This window comes from Dermacentor albipictus, chromosome 10, assembly GCF_038994185.2.
Source record: "Dermacentor albipictus isolate Rhodes 1998 colony chromosome 10, USDA_Dalb.pri_finalv2, whole genome shotgun sequence".
NCBI lineage: Eukaryota > Metazoa > Arthropoda > Arachnida > Ixodida > Ixodidae > Dermacentor > Dermacentor albipictus.
In genome coordinates, this window is record NC_091830.1 from 17,360,704 (window position 1) to 17,384,092 (window position 23,389).

General features: G+C 45.0%; 1 protein-coding gene across 7 annotated transcripts in view; it reads right to left on the reverse strand.

Moving 5' to 3' along the window:
• The window catches only part of LOC139050283 (calcium permeable stress-gated cation channel 1-like), a 148,374-nt gene that overhangs the window by 22,500 nt on the left and 102,485 nt on the right, over positions 1–23,389 (reverse strand). For 4 of the 7 annotated variants that reach the window (XM_070526495.1, XM_070526496.1, XM_070526493.1 and 1 more), the window contains 13 exons: positions 22,766–22,846; positions 21,816–21,942; positions 21,096–21,229; positions 19,323–19,448; positions 13,586–13,730; positions 12,672–12,778; positions 12,442–12,528; positions 12,310–12,366; positions 10,471–10,633; positions 9,248–9,353; positions 7,430–7,597; positions 5,336–5,448; positions 2,068–2,416 (listed from right to left, as the gene is read on the reverse strand). In XM_070526495.1, coding sequence (XP_070382596.1) covers positions 2,126–2,416; positions 5,336–5,448; positions 7,430–7,597; positions 9,248–9,353; positions 10,471–10,633; positions 12,310–12,366; positions 12,442–12,528; positions 12,672–12,778; positions 13,586–13,730; positions 19,323–19,448; positions 21,096–21,229; positions 21,816–21,942; positions 22,766–22,846 — 1,705 coding nt within the window. In that variant the 3' untranslated portion in view covers positions 2,068–2,125. Of the gene's footprint in view, positions 1–2,067; positions 2,417–5,335; positions 5,449–7,429; positions 7,598–9,247; positions 9,354–10,470; positions 10,634–12,309; positions 12,367–12,441; positions 12,529–12,671; positions 12,779–13,585; positions 13,731–19,322; positions 19,449–21,095; positions 21,230–21,815; positions 21,943–22,765; positions 22,847–23,389 lie in introns of those variants that run through there. The other 3 variants (XM_070526499.1, XM_070526498.1, XM_070526500.1) reach the window with 1 other exon arrangement.

Sequence of the window (23,389 nt, forward strand, 5' to 3'; positions counted from 1 at the left end):
TCAACCCCGCTTGTGGCTCAAGCGCAGAATCAACTGCTACTCGAGAAAGGATGTGCCATTGAGCTGCCAAGCTCCAAACCGAACAACAAAGTCGTTAGTTGCAGGCGTTGACTGAGGGACGACTACTGCAACTTCAGAAACTCAAGGACCGCTACTGCAATTTCTGCACGATGAGGGCTTCCACGGCGTCACCTAAGTAAACAACTATGCCTAGGGCAAGGTTCAAGAAAAAAAGTATAAATTTGTGCTTAATTCAACGCAGCTAATCACCCAACTAATTGCACTACAAAAACAGCCCTATTAACTCGACACGACTACGAATAATATGACGTTGTCCTGTTTGTCCAAGATGTACAACTGTATTTTTTAAATTTCCTATCAAGTTACGTGAAATTCTCACCGTGGTCGCTCCTCCTCAAAAGCGCTAAAAGTTTGTCGGGCGGATAGCTGAAAACGAAAAAGACGGAAAGAAGAGCCTCGTAAAAGGGACGTCTGTATATAATAAGTGTTTCTCTATTAACCTTATCATAAGTCCATTTCCATCATGTTAAGGCAATCAGCAATATTTCGGGGAGAAAATTCGAAACTTCTATGACGTTCCAAGTGGCGAGAGCGATCGCTTGCACGTTGTCTCACATACAGAAAGCCTTACCAATTTCTTGTGGTTAAGTAAGGCTCAGCAAGACGTAATGACGAGAAAGAAGCATACAGAGCAGGCTGCTGACTAACAAGTGATAATTTTACGTGCGCGCGCATTCCATCTAACCTAAGCATGTACAAGGAAACAGGACTGACAAGCGATTATCCCTGATACGGAAGATCTCGACATTCTTACGTGTCTCCCGATTTGTCTGGTCACGTGTGTTGGTCTATATTTCCTTTTTCAAGGGGTGATAGCGTAGCTGGAATATTTCTTGGGCTGAGTGTATGCATGGGTAGCTTGCAGCTTTCCATTTGCTTATTTCCTTTCTTGAAATTCATTGGCAGCGGTCTGCACTATCAGGAAGAAAATTGAACCCTTTGAAGCTTGTCTGCAGAAAATAATCACCGCGCGCATATTTCATTCTTAATACCTGTGCTACCTATATACCAGTACTATCAGCAGCGGCATGTGCGAATGACATTATAGGCAGGTGGCATGCGCAAAGTAACTATGTGGGCGAAGGATTGACGACGACATTGTTAAAGAACTCTACAAACCCTAAATAATGTAAGCATTTTTCAGTGTGCTCTGTGTGCTTCTGTCTCTCGTATGTAGGTATACCTGTACGACTTCAAACTAGATAAAAAAGATCGATCAGCTTTCCACATGGTTACGCAAGGTTAACGAATTGAGCAAGTGCGCAACACAACCGACATATATATACGTATAGGACACACTGAGCTCGCTCATGAATAGTTTACCGTCACGGAGTACCTTTCTCAATAGCGTTCTTTAGCTGTGCGTTGGGTAGCGTCGGCATAAATTCGCTGCCGACACGATCGAAGCGCTGGCACGGGAAGAGTATACGAATTTCCATCGGGGAGAACGGAGCGTGTTGGTTAACAATTGGTCACTTAACGTACACAGCAGATAAACACGCACGTATACACACACACATACACAGCAAAGATAAAATACAAAAAAAAGGCCTAAGACGACACACAAAGCGCACAAGCGTAAAATAATGCGTATTACAGGGCATGCAACGTGGGATCACAGTCCAGGCTTAAGTTCAGCGCGGAGACGAACGTCCAATAAATGCATTAATACGAACTCGCAGGAAGATTCTTCCGTGTACGTCATTTTCGTGGTAAAGAAAAGAAGAAAAGGAACACGAGTTCCAGAAAACACTAACTAGCCTTATCAGATTCTGTTTCCGAAGTGCAATGGGCTCTTGGAGTTGCCGCTCGCACTCGATTTGGTCTCAGTGCTTTACCGAAACACTCAGTGGTTTCACAACACTTTACGAGCAACCACAGGCGAACGTGGAACGACGCCGGTCGCCTCCCAAATTCTTGCCTTCAGGGATTAGTTAGCATAAATGACTCGCACCACGATATGCACAGAAAAGACGCAAAAGCAAGTTCACAAAACAGCGGTACCAAAATAGTTCTTTTGCAAGTTCCTCTTTCTACGTTAAGTTCACTCGCAGACGTGGTGCGTCGTCGAGTGGTTGTCCACCGCGTTCAAGCTTGTCGGTGATGGCGGGCCTACGCCGTCAACCGGTTCGGCCCGGGTGTCCACGGCCAGCATTGGGATCGCTTCCGGCACTGGGGAACCGTACGCGAGCGCTCCTCCGTGGGGATCGACAGCGGCGGGTCCCACGTATACGTGTCGCTGCACTTTCTTCTTTATCGCCGGCTTCGGGGCCACGGTGACCGTGGACAGCTTGCGCGGGCTGGGCCTGGTACCGTATGTCTTGCGCTTGGCCGCCTGCACGACAGCGACCGGCGAGGTCACCAGGTGGCGCGCGCGCATGTTGAACACATAGAAATGCCGCAAAAGAAACCATTTATGATAACTCAAAGGGAAGCTCATTACTTTTCGAAGCGAGATCGGGATGCCTTAGAACAGACACATATAAAGCGAGATATAAGAAGGAAGAAGCACGTGCTTGCTGCGGTAAAGCTAGGGAAACTTTGGAGCGTGTTTTATTAGAATGTGAAGACGTCTGCCCAGCGGTCGATTTAGGCACCACTGGCCTCCTTGAAGCCCTTGGGTTCAGCGAGAGCAGTGGGAAAGTAAACATGTCCGCAGTAGAGATTAGTAAAAGGCGATTGGAAGGTTGGTGGAAGTAGGGAAACGTAAAAAAAAACCGAGACGCACAAAAGCACAGTTCGCAATAGGGGATAAGAAAATTTGGTTGTGGGAGTTCATAGTGTTTTTTTTATTGTTTAACCTAGGTAGGACATTAGGAAGTACAATAGCAAGAGCTTGGTGGTGCAACCCACCGCCCCGTTCGTAAGGGGACGCTCATAACCCACCCACCCATCCGTCCGTCTGTCCGTCCGTCCGTCCGTCCGTCCGTCCGTCTGTCCATCCATCCATCCATCCGTCCGTCCGTCCGTCCGTCCGTCCGTCCGTCCGTCCGTCCGTCCGTCCGTCCGTCCATCCATCCATCCATCCATCCATCCATCCATCCATCCATCCATCCATCCATCCGTCCGTCCGTCCGTCCGTCCATCCATCCATCCATCCGTCCGTCCGTCCGTCCGTCCGTCCGTCCGTCCGTCCGTCCGTCCATCCATCCATCCATCCATCCATCCATCCGTCCACCCACCCACCCACACGTACAGTGTTCTTGTATGTGCTCTACACACACGGTGCGCTGACTCCCTCAGACCTCAGAGTAACGGAACCCAAAGGGACGCAGTGCAACACCTTCCACCCTTCGGCTCCAAGAAAACTCGCAATGATACACCCATTCAGATGCACAAATCCGAGTTGCAAAAAAAAAGACAACTATCAGGTATTATGCACAAAACACACGCCTCATTATGAGGAATGCAGTAGAGGGGGACTCCAAAAAATTATGGCCACCTGAAGTTCTTCAACGTGCACCTCAACCAAAGTGCACAAGCGTTTTTTTTTTTCATCTCGCCACCATCGATATGCGGTCGCCGTGCCCAGGATTCGATCCCTCGACATTGTTCTTAGCAGTGCCGCACCATAGCCGCTAAGCCACTAAGGTGATTGGAGTCACTTTTCCAATACCAAACGGTCTAGAGGCTGCCACAAGATGCGAGCCAGTTTGCTTTCAAAAAAAGAGAAATATGTACAGTGACAAGACGTGCGGATATAAGGAAATTATTTCGTACTAGGCTCTCGTTTCAAGCCCGGTATCATTGTACACGACAATAAAATAGCGAGCTCAAACGTAGGTGAGCTGGTGCACGTTGGCTTACATATGCAGGTAGACCCGCCATAGTGGCTCAACGGATATGACGTAATACTGTTGAGCCTGAGGTCACGAGTTCGACTTCCGGCCGGGGTGGCCGCATGCTGATGGGACGGGAATGCAAAAGACTCGTGTAGTTAGATTTAGGTGCACGTTAGGAACCCTATACTGTCAAAATTATCCCACAGCTTTTCAGATTGCGCCTTCTCTGAAAGCCACAGTGCTGTTTTAGGATGTTAAATTACTACAATCGCCGCGCGCCAGCGGCCATGTGACCTGTTTTTTCTTTCATATAGCACGGGCTTTTTATAGGAGAAAAAAAAACATTTACCAAGGAGTAAGGCGTTAGACGCTGTTGAATATGATGTTTGGAAAACTCTACGACATTGTAATTGGAAGTTCTGCTCTAAATTTAATAAGTCCGTTAGTTATTCGTGACTAATCTCCAATTAAGCAGAATAATATTTGGGAACTCGCTCTACACAATAGACAACAATGCGCAGTTGTGACACCCTGCATAAACACATCTCGCGGTAAGACAGTGAACGCAGACTCTGCACAAGTCTAGAACCTTCGTTGTGTGTTTGACATTGGCCAATGGCCTATTCTGATAATATAAAACATTTTGTAGCGCAAGAATGCGACGTTATAAAATCTCGTGGGTACTGTAGGTCGTTTGTTTTACCTAACGTGTTATAGCTAGGCAATGTCCAGAAAGCGTGGATAGAGCGAATGGTCGCATCTATGTATACCGCCAAGCTTCCAAAAACACGTTTTAGCATAGGTAAAACAGCGCTTGCACACGTACTAGTACTTAACCCTTTAACTGGCCAGATAAGAAAGAATTGGCTTAGAATATGTTCATTGCTTTATTTTTTCTTTATATAGCTCAAATACACACCCGTCGAGATATTAAAGAGTTTCTCTAAAAAAACTAAGCGAGATACAGCAGGTCAAAAATATTGTTGACCAGCTGGTTGGAGGCCAATGTATGGTCATAAACTGAATTTTGGTACTGACTATGGCAAGGACAATTCATGTTCTTGAGATGCACCTCTATGGGGATAAAAAATAAGAGCTTGTTCAAACAAAGGAAAAAGAATCGTATCAGCGAGAATATGACCACCATCTGCTGTGAAGGACGAAGTTTCAGTTTTGTCATCAAAACATCTGCTGCTGCTCACGATTGACATTTTTGTGAATGCCACTGTTGAGCAGATACATAAGCAGATGTAAATTGAGAGGCATGGACTAATCTTCAGATTTGTCTCGTTTTTGCAGATATTTTGGTTAGGTCAACAATATTGTTGAGCAGCCAGTTAAAGGGTTAACTGCACAAATACCAGGAAATATATATCACGGAAATATTTGCGTGGAATACAACACAATCACCAAAGCAACGATCGCTTGTCGAGATACGGTTTCCATGACGTCACATTTGCTTGAAAACTTACCGCATATTTTATCGGTCCAAAATCACGAAAGCATTTCATCATGGCTTGACCGAGAAACATAAGGAAGGACATCAGGGCTATAATGCAAGTCGCCACCGTCACATTGCTGTTTCCTGTAAAAAAATACAAAGAAAATAGATCCAAGTTGTTGACAGCTGAGGAACTACTATTCGCTTCCTGAATTGCTTGACGAATCTTTTGACATTCATTGTCATTGCTCTTCCTTTTTGCAATGTGTGCTGCTCTCAAATGATTTGAAAGAATCCCCCTCGACAAATAGCGTTGTTTCATCTGTTTGTCAATTCGCCGATGGTGTCTATCTCTGACACCATCGGTGAACGCTATGCTTTGGCACATCCAACTTCGTCTTTAAGAGATGGAAATGCAATGCTTAAAGGAAAAAAAGAAAATGCCGTGACTATGCTTGGCGTCCTCGTTTTTTTAAGCGTTACCTAATAGTCGCGTTCCGAAGCCTAGTGGTGATAAATATATTCGCGACATTTAAGGGGATTTTTTTTTCGAAGTAAACATGCAACTTTGCATGTTTACTTGTCATATTACTTTACTTCACATACATTGCATTATTTCACAATGCACATATATACTACGCATACCTAAAGAACTGTTAAATGGATACTACAGAACAATTAATTTTTTTTAAAGTGAGGATGATGAATGGGCCGTGGTGAGTACATGTTATACATAATAATTAACAGGACATACAGTTTTTTTTCGTGTTATTCGGATGCGCGTTGTAAATGGTACATTGCTGTGCTCCCCGAAATGCCTGTTGAATGCATGTTTGAACATGTTGTTCAAACATGTATTTACTTTTGATTAATCATCCGGCACATATCTACCACTTATTAGGGCACCGGCCCGATCAAGCCCTTTGAGGCCTTTTGTGTGCCCCATGAAGATTACTATCCTAAAAGAAAATTCGATTTGATCCCTGTACATATAGTGGAACAGTTCTGAAGTGAAATAAAATTCCATTGATTGATGCATATGTACATTGTCATATATACATCGTTGTAGAAATAGATGACCATATTTACTGCCGACGCCCTTGGATAGATCATTCCTAGATTCATGTATGTCCAAAGCAAACATATTGGCCAGACTTTGCTCCTTTCTTTGCGTTTTGCCCTTGTGTTCTCCTTGCGGGTTTCGGAACACAAGCACGTGTCACGAAGTAGATTTTAAACTACTGTCTGAACGTGGTAAACATCTCCGCGATTAAATGACGGATTACATAGCTTTCGCAATCTGTAGATATGGCAATCGCAATCGCAATCTGTATATATATATATATATATATATATATATATATATATATATATATATATATATATATATATATATATATATATATATATATATATATATATATATATATATATATATATAAAAGAAAACCAGCGAACCTCATGCTTGACCTGAGCGGTTTCAACACGATATCACAATGTGCTCATCCATGCCTTTGATCACAACCGCTACACGATGGACCCGTATTATTTTGCCATCAGCACTGACGACAAAGCCCGGATTCTCCATAATACCATTGTACTTACGAAAAAGAAAGCCTCTTGAACACCTCGGCAGATTATTGCTCACCTAAAGCAGCAGCTACACGTAAAACATTTTATTTATTGAGTACTTTTAAAGGTGCTGCCCCAAACATGACAGTGGTGGCGTTCTTCCAGCGCCTTCCGGACGCAATAGCATGGCCTTCGAGAATAATTTGTGTTATTCTACGACAGCTAGTGTAGCTGGCTTCACACGGCAGTTGATGCAGCGCTGTAAGGGCGCTCTTGCAGCGGCAACGCGCATGAAAGGGATGCGATGCATGACCTCCGTCATCATCGGCAAGCCCATCACCCAATCAGGGCGATCATGTACTATGTTTATTCGATTGCCAGAAAGAACAGCTTCAGGCCATGATCAAAGCGCGGTCATCGCACAGCTTAAAATGTGCATGGCTGCGCCGGAAGACGACATACCGGAAATACATTTAATGCAGTTTCCCTAACTATCCAATTGAGAATTTTACCCGCATCTCAAGAAGGAAAGAAAAAGAAAACAAGAACCCACCGGTCCTGAGGTAGAAGAATATGGCGAGCGTAAATTGGAGTAGAATCAGGGAGCCTATGACGAAATCGATGGCTGTGGCATGGATGTACTTGTTCGTCTTCGACGGTGTGTACACGAAATAGATGTTGTAGCGGTCCACGCTGTGCTTGAAGCAGAGGTAGACCAGGCCTGCACGAGCCAATAACATGGGGACAACGCAGTGCTTGACCCCTTAGTTACACAGTAACACTTCATTTGGGCCTAGTTGGTACATAATTCTGAACTAAACGTAACAGCGCAAACACCTAAGACGAGCCACAAAAAGAAAGACACGACACACACTGGCGCTGACACACGACACACAGCAGCGCCAGTGTGTGTCGTGTCTTTCTTTTTGTAGCTCGTCTTAGGTGTTTGCGCTGTTACGTTTACCTTAGTTACACATTCGTTAGCATTTCAGAGGATGTCTTACAAGAATCCATCGCACAACTATAAGAACCTCTCAAATTAGGAGGGGTTCCGCGGAAGACAGCGTACACAGTATAAGAACGCGACAACTGCAGAATACTTTAGCATGGTTTGAAATCACCAAACTTATTTTAAGCTTCAAAAAGGCCAAGTCTATATAGAATTTCCTTCCTACCGAAAAACTTTACTAAAGAGTGCAATTTGTACCTAGGAAAGTCAGAAATGCAACAAAGAAGCAGTAATAATTATGTAGGAGTAAGTCCTGCCTCGTCACTACGCTGGGCGCCACATATTGAAAGGTAACTAAAAATAGTTTTTCGTTGTTATACCTTATTAAAGGCGTGCAACCATTTCCACCCTTGAACATCACGTCTCATTCATTTCAGCATGCTTCAAGTGCACCTCGTACATTGACACTTTAATCAAAACTCAGAAACGTGCGTGAAAATAATTGCATCGACCGCTAAGGACGGGCCTTCTGCATTCCTGTTTTCACATTTAAATATAATGGCACTTATCTAAGCTCGGGAACAGCTATAACAACCCACAGAATATTAACAATGAACAAACCAGATCTCTCATCATTATTTCTCACGTCTACAAGGGATAGCAGGCAGGCAGCCCATAGCGAAATTCAAGTTGCCGAAAACCCATAATGTATGCGGCCAACTTCCCCTGTTATTTGTCGGTGCGAAAATAGGGAATGAAATACTCAGCTTCATTAGAAAGTTTCCTAATACTTTTCTATCACAAAAACATGCCTTTAAATGAGATTCCCTTTTTCTTGCTCTCTGCTTTGGAATGTAATTTATGCTGACTCTCATGGTGTGGACCCAAACTAGACATACGGCTTAAGGATTCAGGTTATACTGTCAACTATATTGTATTACACTACGTCGAAAAAAAAAGAAAGACACGATCGGTGCTGTAACTCTGTAATTTGTAATAACCTTTGTCCTGCACATTTGAGCTTTACTTTTACAGCGAAGCTGTATATGGCTGGACGATTCGTCCGTCCGTCCGTCCGTCCGTCCGTCTGTCGGTCGCCTGTACGCCGAAAACTACTGCGCAACCCCATGTGCGCGCGCTAAAGCACAAGGCCTATTTACTCCGATCCATGACGTCATGCTACCTGGCCGGAAATTTCCATTGACAAGGCTGGACTTCAAAGAAATCCCCTCACAATACTTTATTTAGTTCTATTATGGAATTACACTCTCTTGGACAGCACTTTGAAACTCTGTGTAAGCGAAATTTATGATACAGCACAGCTTATGATGGGCCATCTAGGTGCTCTACGCATGTTTGCCCCCTCCCCCCCCCCTCCCCCCTCCCTCCAAATGGAATGGAGTTTACTTTCCGTGCGCTTACCGAAAGGCACGATGAGTGGGCAGGAGAGGCTGTAGATCATGGTAATCGCGAATATTAGCAGGTACCAAGCGTAGTGGACGCCAAAGTGGAACTCGAACAGCGATGCCTGCGTGCAGAACGCGGACAGATTACATATACTATCTGCAAATGACCTGCTGAAATTTCATGGACTGAAATATCAGCTACCTGCGTTTACGCTTCGACCATAACGCCGTCTTCCTGTCTCCTACCGTCAAGCTTATCAATTTTTGTTTTATAGGCGGTTTCGCGGTCCTTGGCTGCTCAAACACATGTAAGCGACTCTCGTAACGAATTGCTGACGTGAAACAGTGGTGTGTACAGACCACGAAAAGGCCATTGACATTGTCTGGTCACCTTCTTCACTGGTGACGATTTTACCTGGCCCCTTGTTGTTCTGTCTAACCTTGAAATAAAGCTTACCTGAACGTTTTCAATCGCCGTCTTTTTAGCGTTGCCGATTTGTCTTTCGTAAGTATTAACAGCGTAGATTACGAAGAGCGTTTTTTGAATTGAATTTTCGATTTCTACGGTGAAAAGCACGATTTGATTTTAAGGCACGCTGTAGTGGGGGACTCCGAATTAATTTTGACAACCAGGGGATCTTTAACCTGCCCTCGATGCACGGGACACGGATGCTTTTGCATTTCGCCCCCATCGAAATGCGGCCGCCGCGGCAGGGATTTGATCGCGCGACCTCGTGCCTATAGCAGCGTAACACAATAGGCGCTAAGCCACCGCGGCGGGTTAGGAAGAGCAGTTGAAAAAATTACGATTTCCTCATGTTACATCTGAGCGATTCAAATTAAAGATTGATTACAGTACGACCTTCAAGACGCATTGAACACATACCGGTCACTGAGTGGTAACAGGAACCGTAACCACGCCGATAATATTACACTGCCTCCAAGATCGGGTTCATAGAAACGAAATATTCGAAGATGCAAATTGTAAATCGATATAAAATTAACTCCCCCCTCCCGCCACCCTTACGCTTTTCATTCACCTGCCTCAAGGGTTGGCCCACACTGCATTGCGTCGACCCCAACGATGATGGCCGGTCAGTGTCATGCTTAATGCTATCGCATTACCCCAACAATGATGGCCTGTCGGTGTCTTGCTTAATGCTATCGCATTACCCTAACAATGATGGCCGGTCAGCGTCCTGCTTAATGCTATCGCATTAAAGAGAGCGTGGCTCTCACCCGCTGCACGGCGAATGTTTCGGCCTTGGAGCGGGACATGAAGGTGTACAGAATAAAGAGGCACAGCTGGGGAAATCGGATGAGCTCCATGGTGGTGCCCACGAAGGACGACGTCACCACGTAGTTGATGAAGAAAGCGCCGCTGTCTGGTAGGTACAGGCACCTGTCGGGCGCATTAACAATGGACATTCAGCTTCATTAGAAAGTCGAGTCAAATGGGAATTAGACGAGGCATTTCCAATGCTTATAGAGAAAAAAAGAAACACCAAAGCGCAAATAATTAAATAAATATATTAACTAAAATGAAACTGCGAAGTTTCGCGTTCCGAGTCTGCACAGCGGGTTAAGAGAAACGCTGTGGAGGAGCTTCCGGGCTCTGCTTCGACCACTGGGGAGAAATCGTAATTATTGCACGAAGCGTTGCATTACAAAAGAGTCTTATAGCTGGATTGCGACTCCCTCTGCCAGAATTACCGAGAAAGTGTCTGTCTATGCATCTATGCCAACGGTTGTGTCACACGTGTCTTGACATGGTGTGCCCCGCATGCAACATGATGCGAGACATTGTCGGGTCCCCTGAGAATTCCCGGCTGTACAATGAGGAGCAGTAATGCCAGCCAAGGATTGGTGTCCTTTCTATCCTGTTGTCGTTCCTTCTTCAAAAATGTACATTCAACACTACAACCCCCCCCCCCCATGCGGTCGTCTAAAAATGTCAGAGCCCTTAGCTTCACTGTGCTTTCGTATAAGCCGTGCAGATGATGAACAGCTTTGGGATAGCTGCAATGGACTGATTAGAAGGTTGCCAGGATAGCGTAAAGTAGATGTATGCGAAGAGTTAGTGGCGTCTCCTTGAGACAGTGTTGGGGAAAAGGCGCGCAGTACTTTTCTTGCAACAACCGAATTTATTCAAATTATCTGGAGAGGTCAATTCTGTCGGCGGCGTAATAGCTATCACAACAGCCTTTTCAAATCTTTAAACTTTGAACGTAAGAGTTATGCAACCCAAATGTGCTTCCATGGGTGAAAAAATATAACAAACTGAGGGATATGTATAAATATCTCTAGAATATATGTGCGTTGCCTTCAGATAACTCTAACCTTCATCCAATGCAGAAAACATGTGTTTTACAGAACTACAATAGGAACTGCAAAAATGGGTCGACGCAGATTACTCTTAGTTCGTTACAATGACAGCGCGAAAGCTCTCCTGCCCAGTCCTAATTTACTTAAATTTTAGCTATTTATCACACAATAGACCTGTTGTAGCCATTCTTACAGGCCATACGCTCTACACTGTATGAAACCCATTTTCAGAATACAGTTCTTATGCTATAGAACCGTTGTTCGTAATGCAGATGCAAGTCAACCGTGATGTGTGACATTAAGCGGCGAGCTATTGGCCAATGGCCAAGAGAGAGCTTTCAGGAATAAGAAGTTTTGGGAATCGGGCCCTCGGGTTTTGCGGTGGTAGATGACAAGTGATGGATAACGCAGGCCACGGCAGATCTGTGTCTGCGGGAAAAAACCGCCACAGTCGTAGTATCAAATAGGCTGTGGTCCTAGCCGTCGTAATTAATGTGATGGCATACAGTTACAAGTGCGTTGCTTATTTGAATTAATACTTTATTACGAGTAGAATTCTCCACGTAGCCAGCAGTGTAATAGTGTAGTTAGCCTCGAAACTACTGCGTTAAGTATGAAAAGTAGCAGACGAAGGCCAGGAGCACAAGTGAGTGCTTCGCATGTAGCATCCCACTTAGCCTAAGTAATGAAGTACTGTACCAACTAACATTAGTCTTTTGTTTCTTTATTGCAAGGTTATGACAGCGCACTTACTTCCACAGGTGCGTTTCATTGGTCGGCTTCAGAACCCAGGAAACTAGTACTTCAGCACTGCGAAATGGAAAAGATTATATAAATATAGTAGCACACAACAACTATCGGCTTGCCCTCAGTTTCACAGTTCACCTGGGGAGGCCGAGAGAAGGCAGAATCAGCACCATAAACAAGAGGAATATGAAAATTTTCCTCATGACCCAGTGGTTCCTTGATGATCTGCGAAACAGAATGAGTATCATTGTTTGTAAGTCCCTCTGTACGAAAACAGTGTGCAAATACGTTCAAATGCACATGCTGACACACGCTTTGCGTTTTTAAGGACGCTCAAGCACACGCCCAAAGAGTTATCTGGTACTTGCCTGGTCCAGTGGGCAATGAAAACGTCAGACATTGTGACCATGGCTGGCATGGCTGCTGCAACGAGCCACAACATCATGGTCGGCAGGAACTTTGACAAGAAAGGGTTCTGAAAAAAAAATGAAGCCGTTTGGTACGTATTATTGTTCGGATTGCTTTCATGACACTTTGGATAGACAAATTTGGGAGAGGGCTCAAAAACTGGTGGATTCATAGGCGCGGGACAAACACAGAACGGGCACTGCTAGTGTGGAGAAAGGTCGCATGGTGCACATTTAGCGGAGATACCAGTAGTTATATAGCGGTTGTTGAATGACTATATTGGCACTTTTAGTAGTGCTAGTTACAGTACTAGTAGTAGCACTGGCACTAGTAGCAGTAGTAACAGTGGCATTCCCAAGATCCTCCGACCTGCCTGAAATTGCCCCATCTAAGCTTTACAACTTTGTAATCTCGGTGCTCCACTGCCTCCTTTGAAATTATCTTGCCTTACCTTGAAACTAACCCTGTTACTTCTGAAGGTAACTGGTTATCTGCTCAATCGTTATGTGACCTGTCCAGATCTAGTTCCCTAGTTATCAACACTAGAACACAATCTATGCGCGTCTGAAATAAAATTCATATTTGCATTTTTTGATATCCTAAATTCATGCCTATCTTTTTGCACCGCCATATGCCGTTGTCGCCTGTTTATTTTTTTTATATTTTAACCACCAAGTTTCTGCACACCCGTAAAAAAATCGCACACTACAATTGTTCGTAAAAACAAATCTAAGCCAATCCTCATGCTGCACATATTAGCGAAGACTCCGTGCCAGTGGCAGATATAACTTTTGTGAAGTTGGCTCTTGTTTAGTAGCCTTCCACAGTGTTGACAGGGACAGGGATATGCTCTGAGGGATGGAGGTATACATGCCAGATGTTCAGCCGAGGGAAATATGTGCTCCAGGTTGGACACAATGATGAACGGCGTCGTCAGGAAGAAGAGGATGAGGAACAGTACGAAGTTGATGAAGAAGGAGCGGATGTACCAGGCCCACTTGCCGATGGACAGGTTCTCCCTGAAAGTACCAGGCGCAGATACCGACATAAGAAGCGCGTTGATGCTTGGATGTGGAGCTCGAAACCTGCCTTGCCATGGCGTAAGGTAGCATCCGCTTAGGAATGCAGATAGTATGATACACCATACTGTTAAGATAGTAAAAAAAGTAGGTAGAAGATCATGTAGGATACCGACACAATCACTATAATAACTAGCACAAATAGATAAGATCGTCATGATAAGTTACTATACCGATAAAGAAAAAAAATGCGATAAGGATAAAGACAGCTGGTTGTGAGTCGCTTGCTGGACCAGTTAGTGCCAGTGTTGCCAACTTTAAGGACACGTCCCTAAGTCTAGGGGATTTGGGGTGTTAAAGCATCTACCGTTCTTTTTTGCTAGGTGTAGGAGCTTCTCAAACTGGTGGAGGCATCGGAACACATCGTGATTGACGTATTTCATTTAATGAATCGAAATGTTGGCGTTGAATTTGCAGGTGCTTTTTTGTGCTGCAGAGACTGCTCTAGTTACTGCTTCTGTAAAGTATCGTATACGGTGTCGTACGCATTACGCAAAAACATACATCGCTGAACCCTACAATGCGTCAAACGCGGCCAAAAAATATCAGTGTAAAAGCTCATCTTTCCAACATGTGCTTTCGTTGTTACGAAAACTATTTCGTAAATAAAGGCTTACAGGTGCGTTTCTTTTATTAAATATCGAATAAGACGAAAAAATGTTGACCCTGGTGCTAATGGCGTCGTGGCTTTCATGCAGCGTTTCCGACTTTCTCGACTAAGTATTGTCGTAATGACGGCTCACGCAGGAACACACCAGAACTTCTCGAGAGGCTCGAAAGAATATGCATGACAAATGGTTGTTAACATCTGATGGTGCATTGCATAACTGAGGTGGAGCCAAATAATGTGGTTGTGCGAAGAATAGAGCAGCTGCCTTTTCTGTAAGGTATCACTTCACCAACTTAGTTGTACCTCGTTCCACATCAGTTACGCTAGGTACTAACTAGTGTTTCCAACCTTATATTATGATGCACTGCATCACCCTTGACATCAACTAGGTCATTTTTTATGCGAAGCATATTACGAGAGCTCAACCCAGCTCCTCAGGCGCGGCGGTGTCGCCTTGAAACCACGTGACACCATGACGTCACGACAGAGGAGAAGTGGCTTTGGCTCAACTCTTGCAAGACGGGCTGGGTGGGAATCGAACCAGGGTCTCCGGAGTGTGGGACGGAGACGCTACCACTGAGCCACGAGTTTTTTTTTCTTTATTGCCGACTTCGACGTTCTAAATCATGGTTTACAAAGGATAAAACATGTGAGCCACACTTCGGTCAACACGGTACTAAAATCTTTTCAACATCGCTAATTCATCAAATACAGAGATCCATTGCGGTGGATCAGGCAGCGCTTTGAAACCGTCTCTCACACACACAACACTCTCAATGAAATTTTCCCGAGTCGGTCGAGCAATAATGTCTCCGTTTTGGAATTGCAGTCTAGTTTTCCACATTGCGTGGAGGCTCAGGACCATAATAAGGTCATACGGGACATCCTCGGTGTTATCAATCGGTAAGAAGCGTATTCCATATGGGTCTAAGGGTAAGTGTTTTTTCAATGTTCTCTGCAGAACATCCCAGTGAAAGATGGCGTCCCAGCAGTCTAGGAATGCATGTTCTATTGTTTCCGGTTTTTTGCATAATAAGCAGTCGGTGGTCCAGGGGATGAATATACCCTTTTCATGAAGCCAGGTCTTAACGGGAAGTGTGTTTGTGTGTAATTTGAAGAAGAAAGATTTAGCTGACGGCCGTATTGGCATTTTTTTCACTCTCTTTAAGACATCTTGTCCTGGGCCTCCACGGTGTGGAAGACGGTACAAAGGTGCAGGGAACATCGTGTCCACGAGATCTCTGTATAGTTTTTTCCTTGTAACGGTTGACAGGTATAGCTGTGAAAAACGTACATTCAACATCCTATATGACCATACCACTTCACGCAGGTAACCAGTCACAGCTCCTGGCATGTTGTGAACAGTCGAAACAATGAATCCTGGAATTTGTCTACACAGCCGTACCTGTATCACTGTTCGGAGAAACGGATCTTTTTGATCCCGTAAAAACACAAAACGTGACACGACTTGTCGCAGAAACAAATGAGCTAGACCAAGCCCACCTTTCTTGACAGGGAGGAACAAGTTCGTTCGACTCATCCTCTCCCAGGTAGACGCCCAAATAAATGTAGCGAAAACTCGGTGAATTTTTTGTACGCTTACCCTCGCAGCACACAAAACATTCATAACGTACCATATCTTAGATACTAAAAAGAGGTTGCAGACTGTGGCTCTAGAAAACATTGACAATTGCTTTCCTCTCCACCCGTCAGCTTTTTCCTTTGCTTTCGAAGCTTGATCGAGCCAGTACGATTCAGGTTCACGGTAACTTCCGAGAGGCACACCCAAGTACTGCGTTGGTAACGACGACCACTTCAATCGATAAAGGGCCTCCGGCGTGTCTTTCCAACTACCATGCCAGAAGCCGTAACTCTTATCCCAGTTTATCTGGGCTCCAGTTGAATCGCAGAACTTTTCAACCACAGTCGTGGCCTCCTTAATGCTGGCTGTGTTTGTGCAGAAAATCGCGATATCGTCGGCATATGCCAAGATTTTTACGTGTGCTGCCTGCAGCCGATAGCCTGCTATGCGCTCGTTATTTCTGATCGCCAAACAGAGTGGTTCGAGATAAGCAGCAAATAGAAGGGGCGACAGCGGGCATCCTTGCCGCACAGACGAACGCACGCGAAAGCTATCGGTGAGCTCCCCATTAACAATAATGCGCGTTGAGCATTCTCTGTACGCCATCGTGACGCCTTCCGTTATGACGTTGCCAACATTCGCATGTTCCAGTATGCAGAACAAAGCCTTGTGCGAGACGAGGTCGAATGCCTTTGCCAAATCGATCTGCATCATCGCGACGTGGTCGCCAATCGCATCGCAACACTCAAGCACACTTCGAGCCACGTGTACATTTGTTGTGATACTGCGGCCTTTAATGCCACAAGTCTGGTGCGGCCCTACCAATGTTTTAAATACACTTTGAAGTCGTTTGGCCAAGGCTTTCGCGAATATTTTATAGTCGACGTTGGCTAGAGTTATCGGGCGATATGACCCTGGCAACAAAAGTTTTTGCTCATCATCACTCTTCGGAATTAGCACGATATATGAGGTTGTGAAAGACAAGGGCAATCTTTTTCGCTCAAACGCTTCACTTATAACTTCGTGAAGAACGCGGGCCAATGCAGACTTGAAGGTTTTATAGAAAGTGGCTCCCAAGCCATCGGGCCCAGGTGCTTTACCGATGGGCAACTCATCTATTGCGCACTCTATCTCACTCAGGCTTATTGGTAGTTCCAGACGTGTCCTAACTTCTTCATCGAGCTTTGGTATCAATGAGAGAAATTCTTTTTCGTAGCTATCTTTAAGGTCCCGCGGGTGACCTAATATTGCTTTAAAGTGATCGGCGATCCCTTGTTTGATGTCATTTTTGTCGCGCGTAACGTGATTGCCTTTAGCTAGCTGGCGGATTTCTTTCCGACATGCGTACCTTTTCTCCTCTGATAAGGCTCGTTTCGTTGGACTTTCTCCCGCCCACAACTTCTCAGACCTTGATCTCACAAGCGCTGCTTTATATTTTTCTGTATCTATCCTTTCTAGTTCAGTTTTCACTTTCTTTAATTCGTCAACATACGCACCAGGCTCGAGACTTTCCATGCTGATAAAAAATTGCAGTTGCTGGCGAAGATTTGTTTCTGCTTGTTTCTGCTTGTGTCTAATGACACTGCTTCTTTGAATGGCCAACATTTTGACTCTCTGTTTCAATTCTTCCCATTGAATGGCAAAGCTTACTGGCTTGGCTGAAGTCAGGTTTTCTAGTTCCTTCACTACAGCATCGACAAAAACATCGTCATGTAACAACTGCGCATTCATTTTCCAAAGATCCCAATTAAAGGTGTGTTTGCTTTGTCTTTTCCCGAACGTGGCAGTTACCAAACAGTGATCGCTGTATGCTACAGCTTGCACATCATATTCACAACATAAGGGCACTAATTCGGCTGACACGTATAATCTATCTAATCGAGCGTGGCTATCACGCTGAAAGTGGGTAAATCGCGGGCGAGTACCGCTGGCAAAAACACTACCCACATCTTCCAGGTCATAATGATGCACCACTGCATTTAGAAATTCGGCACTCTTATCACGAACGCGTGAACATTTTGCTCGGTCTTCGGTATAGCAAACACAGTTAAAATCTCCCAGCAGTATTACGACCTTGGAACAGTTTACGTACGCTTCAAGACGCTCAAAGAAAGATCGACGATCCGTTTCAACCACTGAGCCACGAGTACGATGCTTCAAAGCGGTACAAAAGCGCCTCTAGTGAATGCGGTGTTGCCTTAGAAACGAGCTGTTTCTAAGGCGTGCGTCTCTTGCTCAGGCGCACATTTCGTTGCCGCGCCGAACGCTGCTTTGCTGGACGCTCACCGCGTCCAATGCGGGGCGCGTAGTCGCTGCCCTGTAGCCCATTGTCTTACACCCCTTGGCGGGTCGACGGGAACGCTGTCGCGTTCCACTCTCGAAGGCGAAGCAGTAATGCATGAGTTGTTTCTTCGTCTAGCCGAACCAAATATAGCCAAGCAACAGCAGTTCACCAGGCTAAACAGTGGTTCAACAACTAAAATAAAGGCTAGTATGCTTCGCATCCTGGGCTTAACCTTACCTAAGCCACAGCCATTTTTTAAAGTGAGAATATGAATGATGTTTAGAGTGTACATGCTCTAAAAACACGTTTAAATGGACTAACTAGTGTCCAAATGATGTACTTACAATTTCTACTATACCGAACCAACATGTACTTGTTAGAAAAGATACTAAAGTAAAATTAAAATAATTATGTGGTTTTACGTTTCAAAAGAACTATTTGATTCTGATATCACGAAAAGCGAACAAACAAAGGCACCAAGCACGACATAGGGGAAATTACTTGTACTAACTTATTGAATTAAAGAATTGATAAATTAAATGCCCTCTTCAACCCTCTTCAACAGCGAAATGTCCTATCTAGAATGGTTTGGCAGATGATGCATTATGGTCGTTGTACTCATGTCTGTGATTTTTCTTATATTTGCTGATTTATCAGTGAATAAATATAGATGAAGTTGGCGCTTGTCCTGTGTCGTTCTCAATCTCGTGATCGTCTTAGTTGGCGCTGTTCCTTCCTAATTCAAGGGAGGCGTGAAGGCAGAGTTTCGACAAGGACACTTGAATTCCCTACACGAAGACATTTTCTTTTCTAAACATTGGCTCCTGATCAAATCTTGTTGCTTCTGTGTCCATTACTGATCACTTCTTCCTTCATCTTCGGGTTACCCCTCTGTTTAGTTTGGAAGTACCCAGAAGGAACGCGGTTTCAAGAACTTCGAAATATAGCGCTATGTTCAGCATCGCGTCTTTGGAGTCTTCCTCGCCATGCATATTGAACAATTTTGCAACATTCCCTTTAGGTGCAGGTCCATCGTCACCAAATACGAGCCCTTACCAGAAGATGTCGCTGGGAGGCGGAGCAAAGACGACCTTCCAGGAGTTGGACTTCAGTTCTTTGCTCACGCTCGAGGAAGGCGTGGTGGCGTAGCACTGGCACTGTGACCGGTAGTCCTTGCAAACCCTGGGCGGTGTTATACGAACCACTGTAACTAGTCCCAAAACAATTTCCCATGAAGGAGAACCTCCTTCCCTAAACCGTTCCCGTGAAAGGACGTTGCGAGAACAGCACAGTTCAAATGAACCCATCACTCAAATAGCGAATAATTAGGTACAGTCCATCGAGCCATCTTTAATAATAAATATCTATATTGAAAGAATTAGGGTGCAGTTTGGCATGTACTGCTTAACTAGAAATTAGCCGTAACATGCCAAAACCCTCAGATGGTGTTAGCGTGGCAACGAGACAATATGGGAAGCCAAGCATCAAAGCAGTGGTTGACTAGAGGGAGTACACCTGCTTTTCACCTGCATTCGAACGGGGAACTGGGGGTTCTTGTCCCGAAGTGTAATGTACATTCTAATAAATTCCTTGCTAGTCCGAAGTTCAAAAGTCAGCCACTGTTGCTCAAGTCCTTGTGTTCCGTTGATCTTCGCCTGTTAGCCACGCGGTATTTACAACATGGATCCATATCAATTGCAATGGGGATAACTGTGCTTCGGAATGAAGATGAAGCCACAGCGCGGGAACTTCTGCTCATGTGTTGGTGCGCCAAGTAGCCCAGTGGAGTCTTATAGAGCCAACAGCGGTTTCTGTGTCGGTTTGTAAGGTTTACGCAGTCAAATGACCAGCCTAAATCGGGGCATCAGGGAAAAATATAGGAGGGAGAACGACACAAAGCAGCTACAGCTAGGCCTCGGCAAGGCAACGTCCCCTGACGTCACCCTTGCTTTTCTTCAGGGCCCATCTGTGTGTTGACTCTTGGAAAATAGGCCCTAAAATGTTGCGGAACCTTTCAAGGCACCCTTTGTTCCGCAAGGCGCCAGCGTCACTGTCGACCCAAGCGGTTGTGACGCATGCGCTTAGCCTTCCGAAGCTTTCCGAACGTTCATTCATAAGCAGCGTGCAAAGTTATGAAGACGGCTTGAAAAGAACGCAGGGTGGGTACCGTCTACCAACTGAAGGTTTGCTCAGAAAAATGTGATAAAATATGGCAGCCTGCATGAAAAAAACTTTTCTGAGAATTGCACGAACAACAAGGTCATTGTCGATAATCATGAGGCATCTCTATCGGCGCACGCATGAAATTGCTGAACCTTTTTACATTGTAAAAGGTCCGGGTGCGTTCATCAGCCAGCCTTGGGTGCTGATATAAGGACAATAAACAAAACAAATTTTTTTGATGGCTCATCATTACGTTGCTCATCATGTGACCAGGAAAACTTTTTGATTTGCATCCAGGCTGTCGTATTTGAGCCAGTTCTTCCGAATGACCTTTCAGCTGATGGACAGCGCCAGTCCTGTGTTCTCTGCGTAGCCGCCCACGACCGTTCGCCCAGCTGGTTACAATGATACTGAAGTACTAAAGCGCCAAACAGAAGACACAAGAAGAGACACGGGCGTCTTCTGTCGTCTGTTTGGGGCTTTAGTACTTCAGTAACATGCACCAACTAGCCCAACAAAAAGTTCTGCTGAGTTACAATGAGCCACTTCCGATTTGCCCGCTTCATCATCACATTTCCCTTCGCTGCCACAGAAAGTTTTTTCGCGCGCACAAGATCAGTGTACACACTAACATGTGCGGCTCGCGCGCGCATTACACGCGCTTACATCATCGCCATCTCCTCGGTCTCGAAGGTGACGAACACGAAACCGACGGGTCGCTCGAGCGCGTTGGCTCGCTCCTTCTCCACCTCGCGCAGGTATTCGCTCTCCTCGCGGGAGTAGTAGTCCAGGGCGTCCACCTGGCGGCGAGAGAGAGAGAGAGAACGGAGGAGGGGAATCACGAATGATCATTGCTATCACTGAAACCTTTAGCCCGCACACAATAATACCGTTAAATTTTGCACACATATACATATAATAGTTTACGGAATTGGAGTTCACGCTATTCCAGTTTACGGAATACCGGTACACAGTAGACGTGGACGCCCGCGCAGACGCTTTGGTAGCGACATCATGTGATGTTTTTTTTTCAACTACAACTGTCAAAAATACATTTGCGTTTCAGGCTGTTAGTGCCACCACCGTGCTCCTAGTTTCATCTCTACAGGTATGCACAAAGAGGTCTTTCTTAATCTACGCCCTAAACTATAGCGCACCAACAACGAACTCGAACGTTGAAACGCGAAACGCGCTTCTTCCCACCGCCTGTATATTCGCACTATAACGTGCCTAAACGTTCCCATCGTCCTGGAGCAGCAATATGTTATATATAGACATGTGCAGAATAAGCCCATGCCTGACACAGGCCGCAACTACAGAGCTATAGGCACTTTGTACGCGCCGTGGCGACGCTTCTATACGCTTGAGATAATCTCGTGAGCCCACCATCTTGCAACCGCACGCGTCTCCGAAGACCCAAAGCCGGCTGAACTGGTAGGGACGCATCTTGGGCCTCTTTCCGGTGGCGTTGATTTGGTTCTCGCACCACATGCGGGCTTGCGTCGACACTTCCCTGCGATAATTAAGCCAAGTCAAAGTCAAGTTCTTTGCTAATCACATGAAGATAAGTACATTGCGTATGGTATAATTAGGTGGGGCAAGCGGTGTGACCACGTACAGTAGTGGGTCACTCAGTCGAAATCAAGAAGGTTTATTATCGTCCACTAAAGTCGATAGTTGAGCAACTTGGTATGGCGTTCATATTGAATACTGATCGAGGAGCCGGCGGCGCACAGGAACCTAACACAAAAAAGTAGAAGGAGACGACAACGCTTCGTCGCACATCGTCAACAGAGCATTACGTACAAGCATGTAAATGGAGATACCCATAACACATTTAAGGGCTGTGATAGGGCATCTTATAGTAAATATTAGTAAAGTGTGTAATGAGCAGATTAACGGCAGCAAGAAGTTAGGAATATTCACTGGTAATTTGAACGAGCATAAGCATGACTTTCGAATAATCATGAACATGAAATGTGCATTGTTCATGATTGAAAAACAAATAAATAAACTGACAAGTTCTCGCAGAGCCATACATGCGCATCATCAGCGAGAGCCTCTCTTTTGGTACCACGAGTGAAGTACATACTATACGATTGAAATCGTTCTCACTAGGCCAAGATACACTGTTTCAACTGTTCCATGAATAATGGGATTAAGTGAGTTAGCTGGTGTATACTACTTCAAGAACGAACAACACTGCGAAGGGACACAGAACAAGAAGACACAAAGCACCGCACTTACTGTCCACTGAATATATTAATGGAACGACTAAAAAAGTAAGACGTCACAAACGCAAACTGTGAACAGAGGTGGAAAACTGTGAAACATACCTGTTGCTGTCCAGTACCACCAGTTCCCGGATGTCGTAGGCGAACTTTATGTCCTGGATGACGCACTCCGGGTAGGCCTCCCTGCTCGTCCATATGGAAAGTCGTTGTAAAAACAAAAGTGATTAAGTCACTAATGCCTGGGTCTTCGGCTTGTTACACGCGAGAGAAAGGCGTAAATGCGGACGTTTAACGTGTAACAGAATGCAAAACGATAATAGAGCCCCCGATTTTGCACGCTATTCTGCTACAGCGCAGAAAGTTAAGAGAAGACTTAAGATAGACAACTCAATGTGAACAGCATTTTATTTTTTCGCTTCCTTCTTATGCGTTCTGACGAATGCGTAACAGTCGCAAGTAGCAAGCTGCGCTGATTCGATATCTGCTCCGAGACACTGAAACAGCAAGCGCTCTCAGCTCTGTTGGACTACTTGCTCAGAAAAAAAACAACATATGCAGAAGATTTTATTTCATTGCTATAGAAACTTGCGCGTGAGTGTAACTGTTTGAGCATCGACATTCCGAAAGAAAGCTGCAGCTTCGCCTGAAAGGCGAAACGTCGATTGCTGTAGCAAATTAATAGACAGCTATGCAAATTAAGGATAGTATTTTTATCGGCCGTGTAAA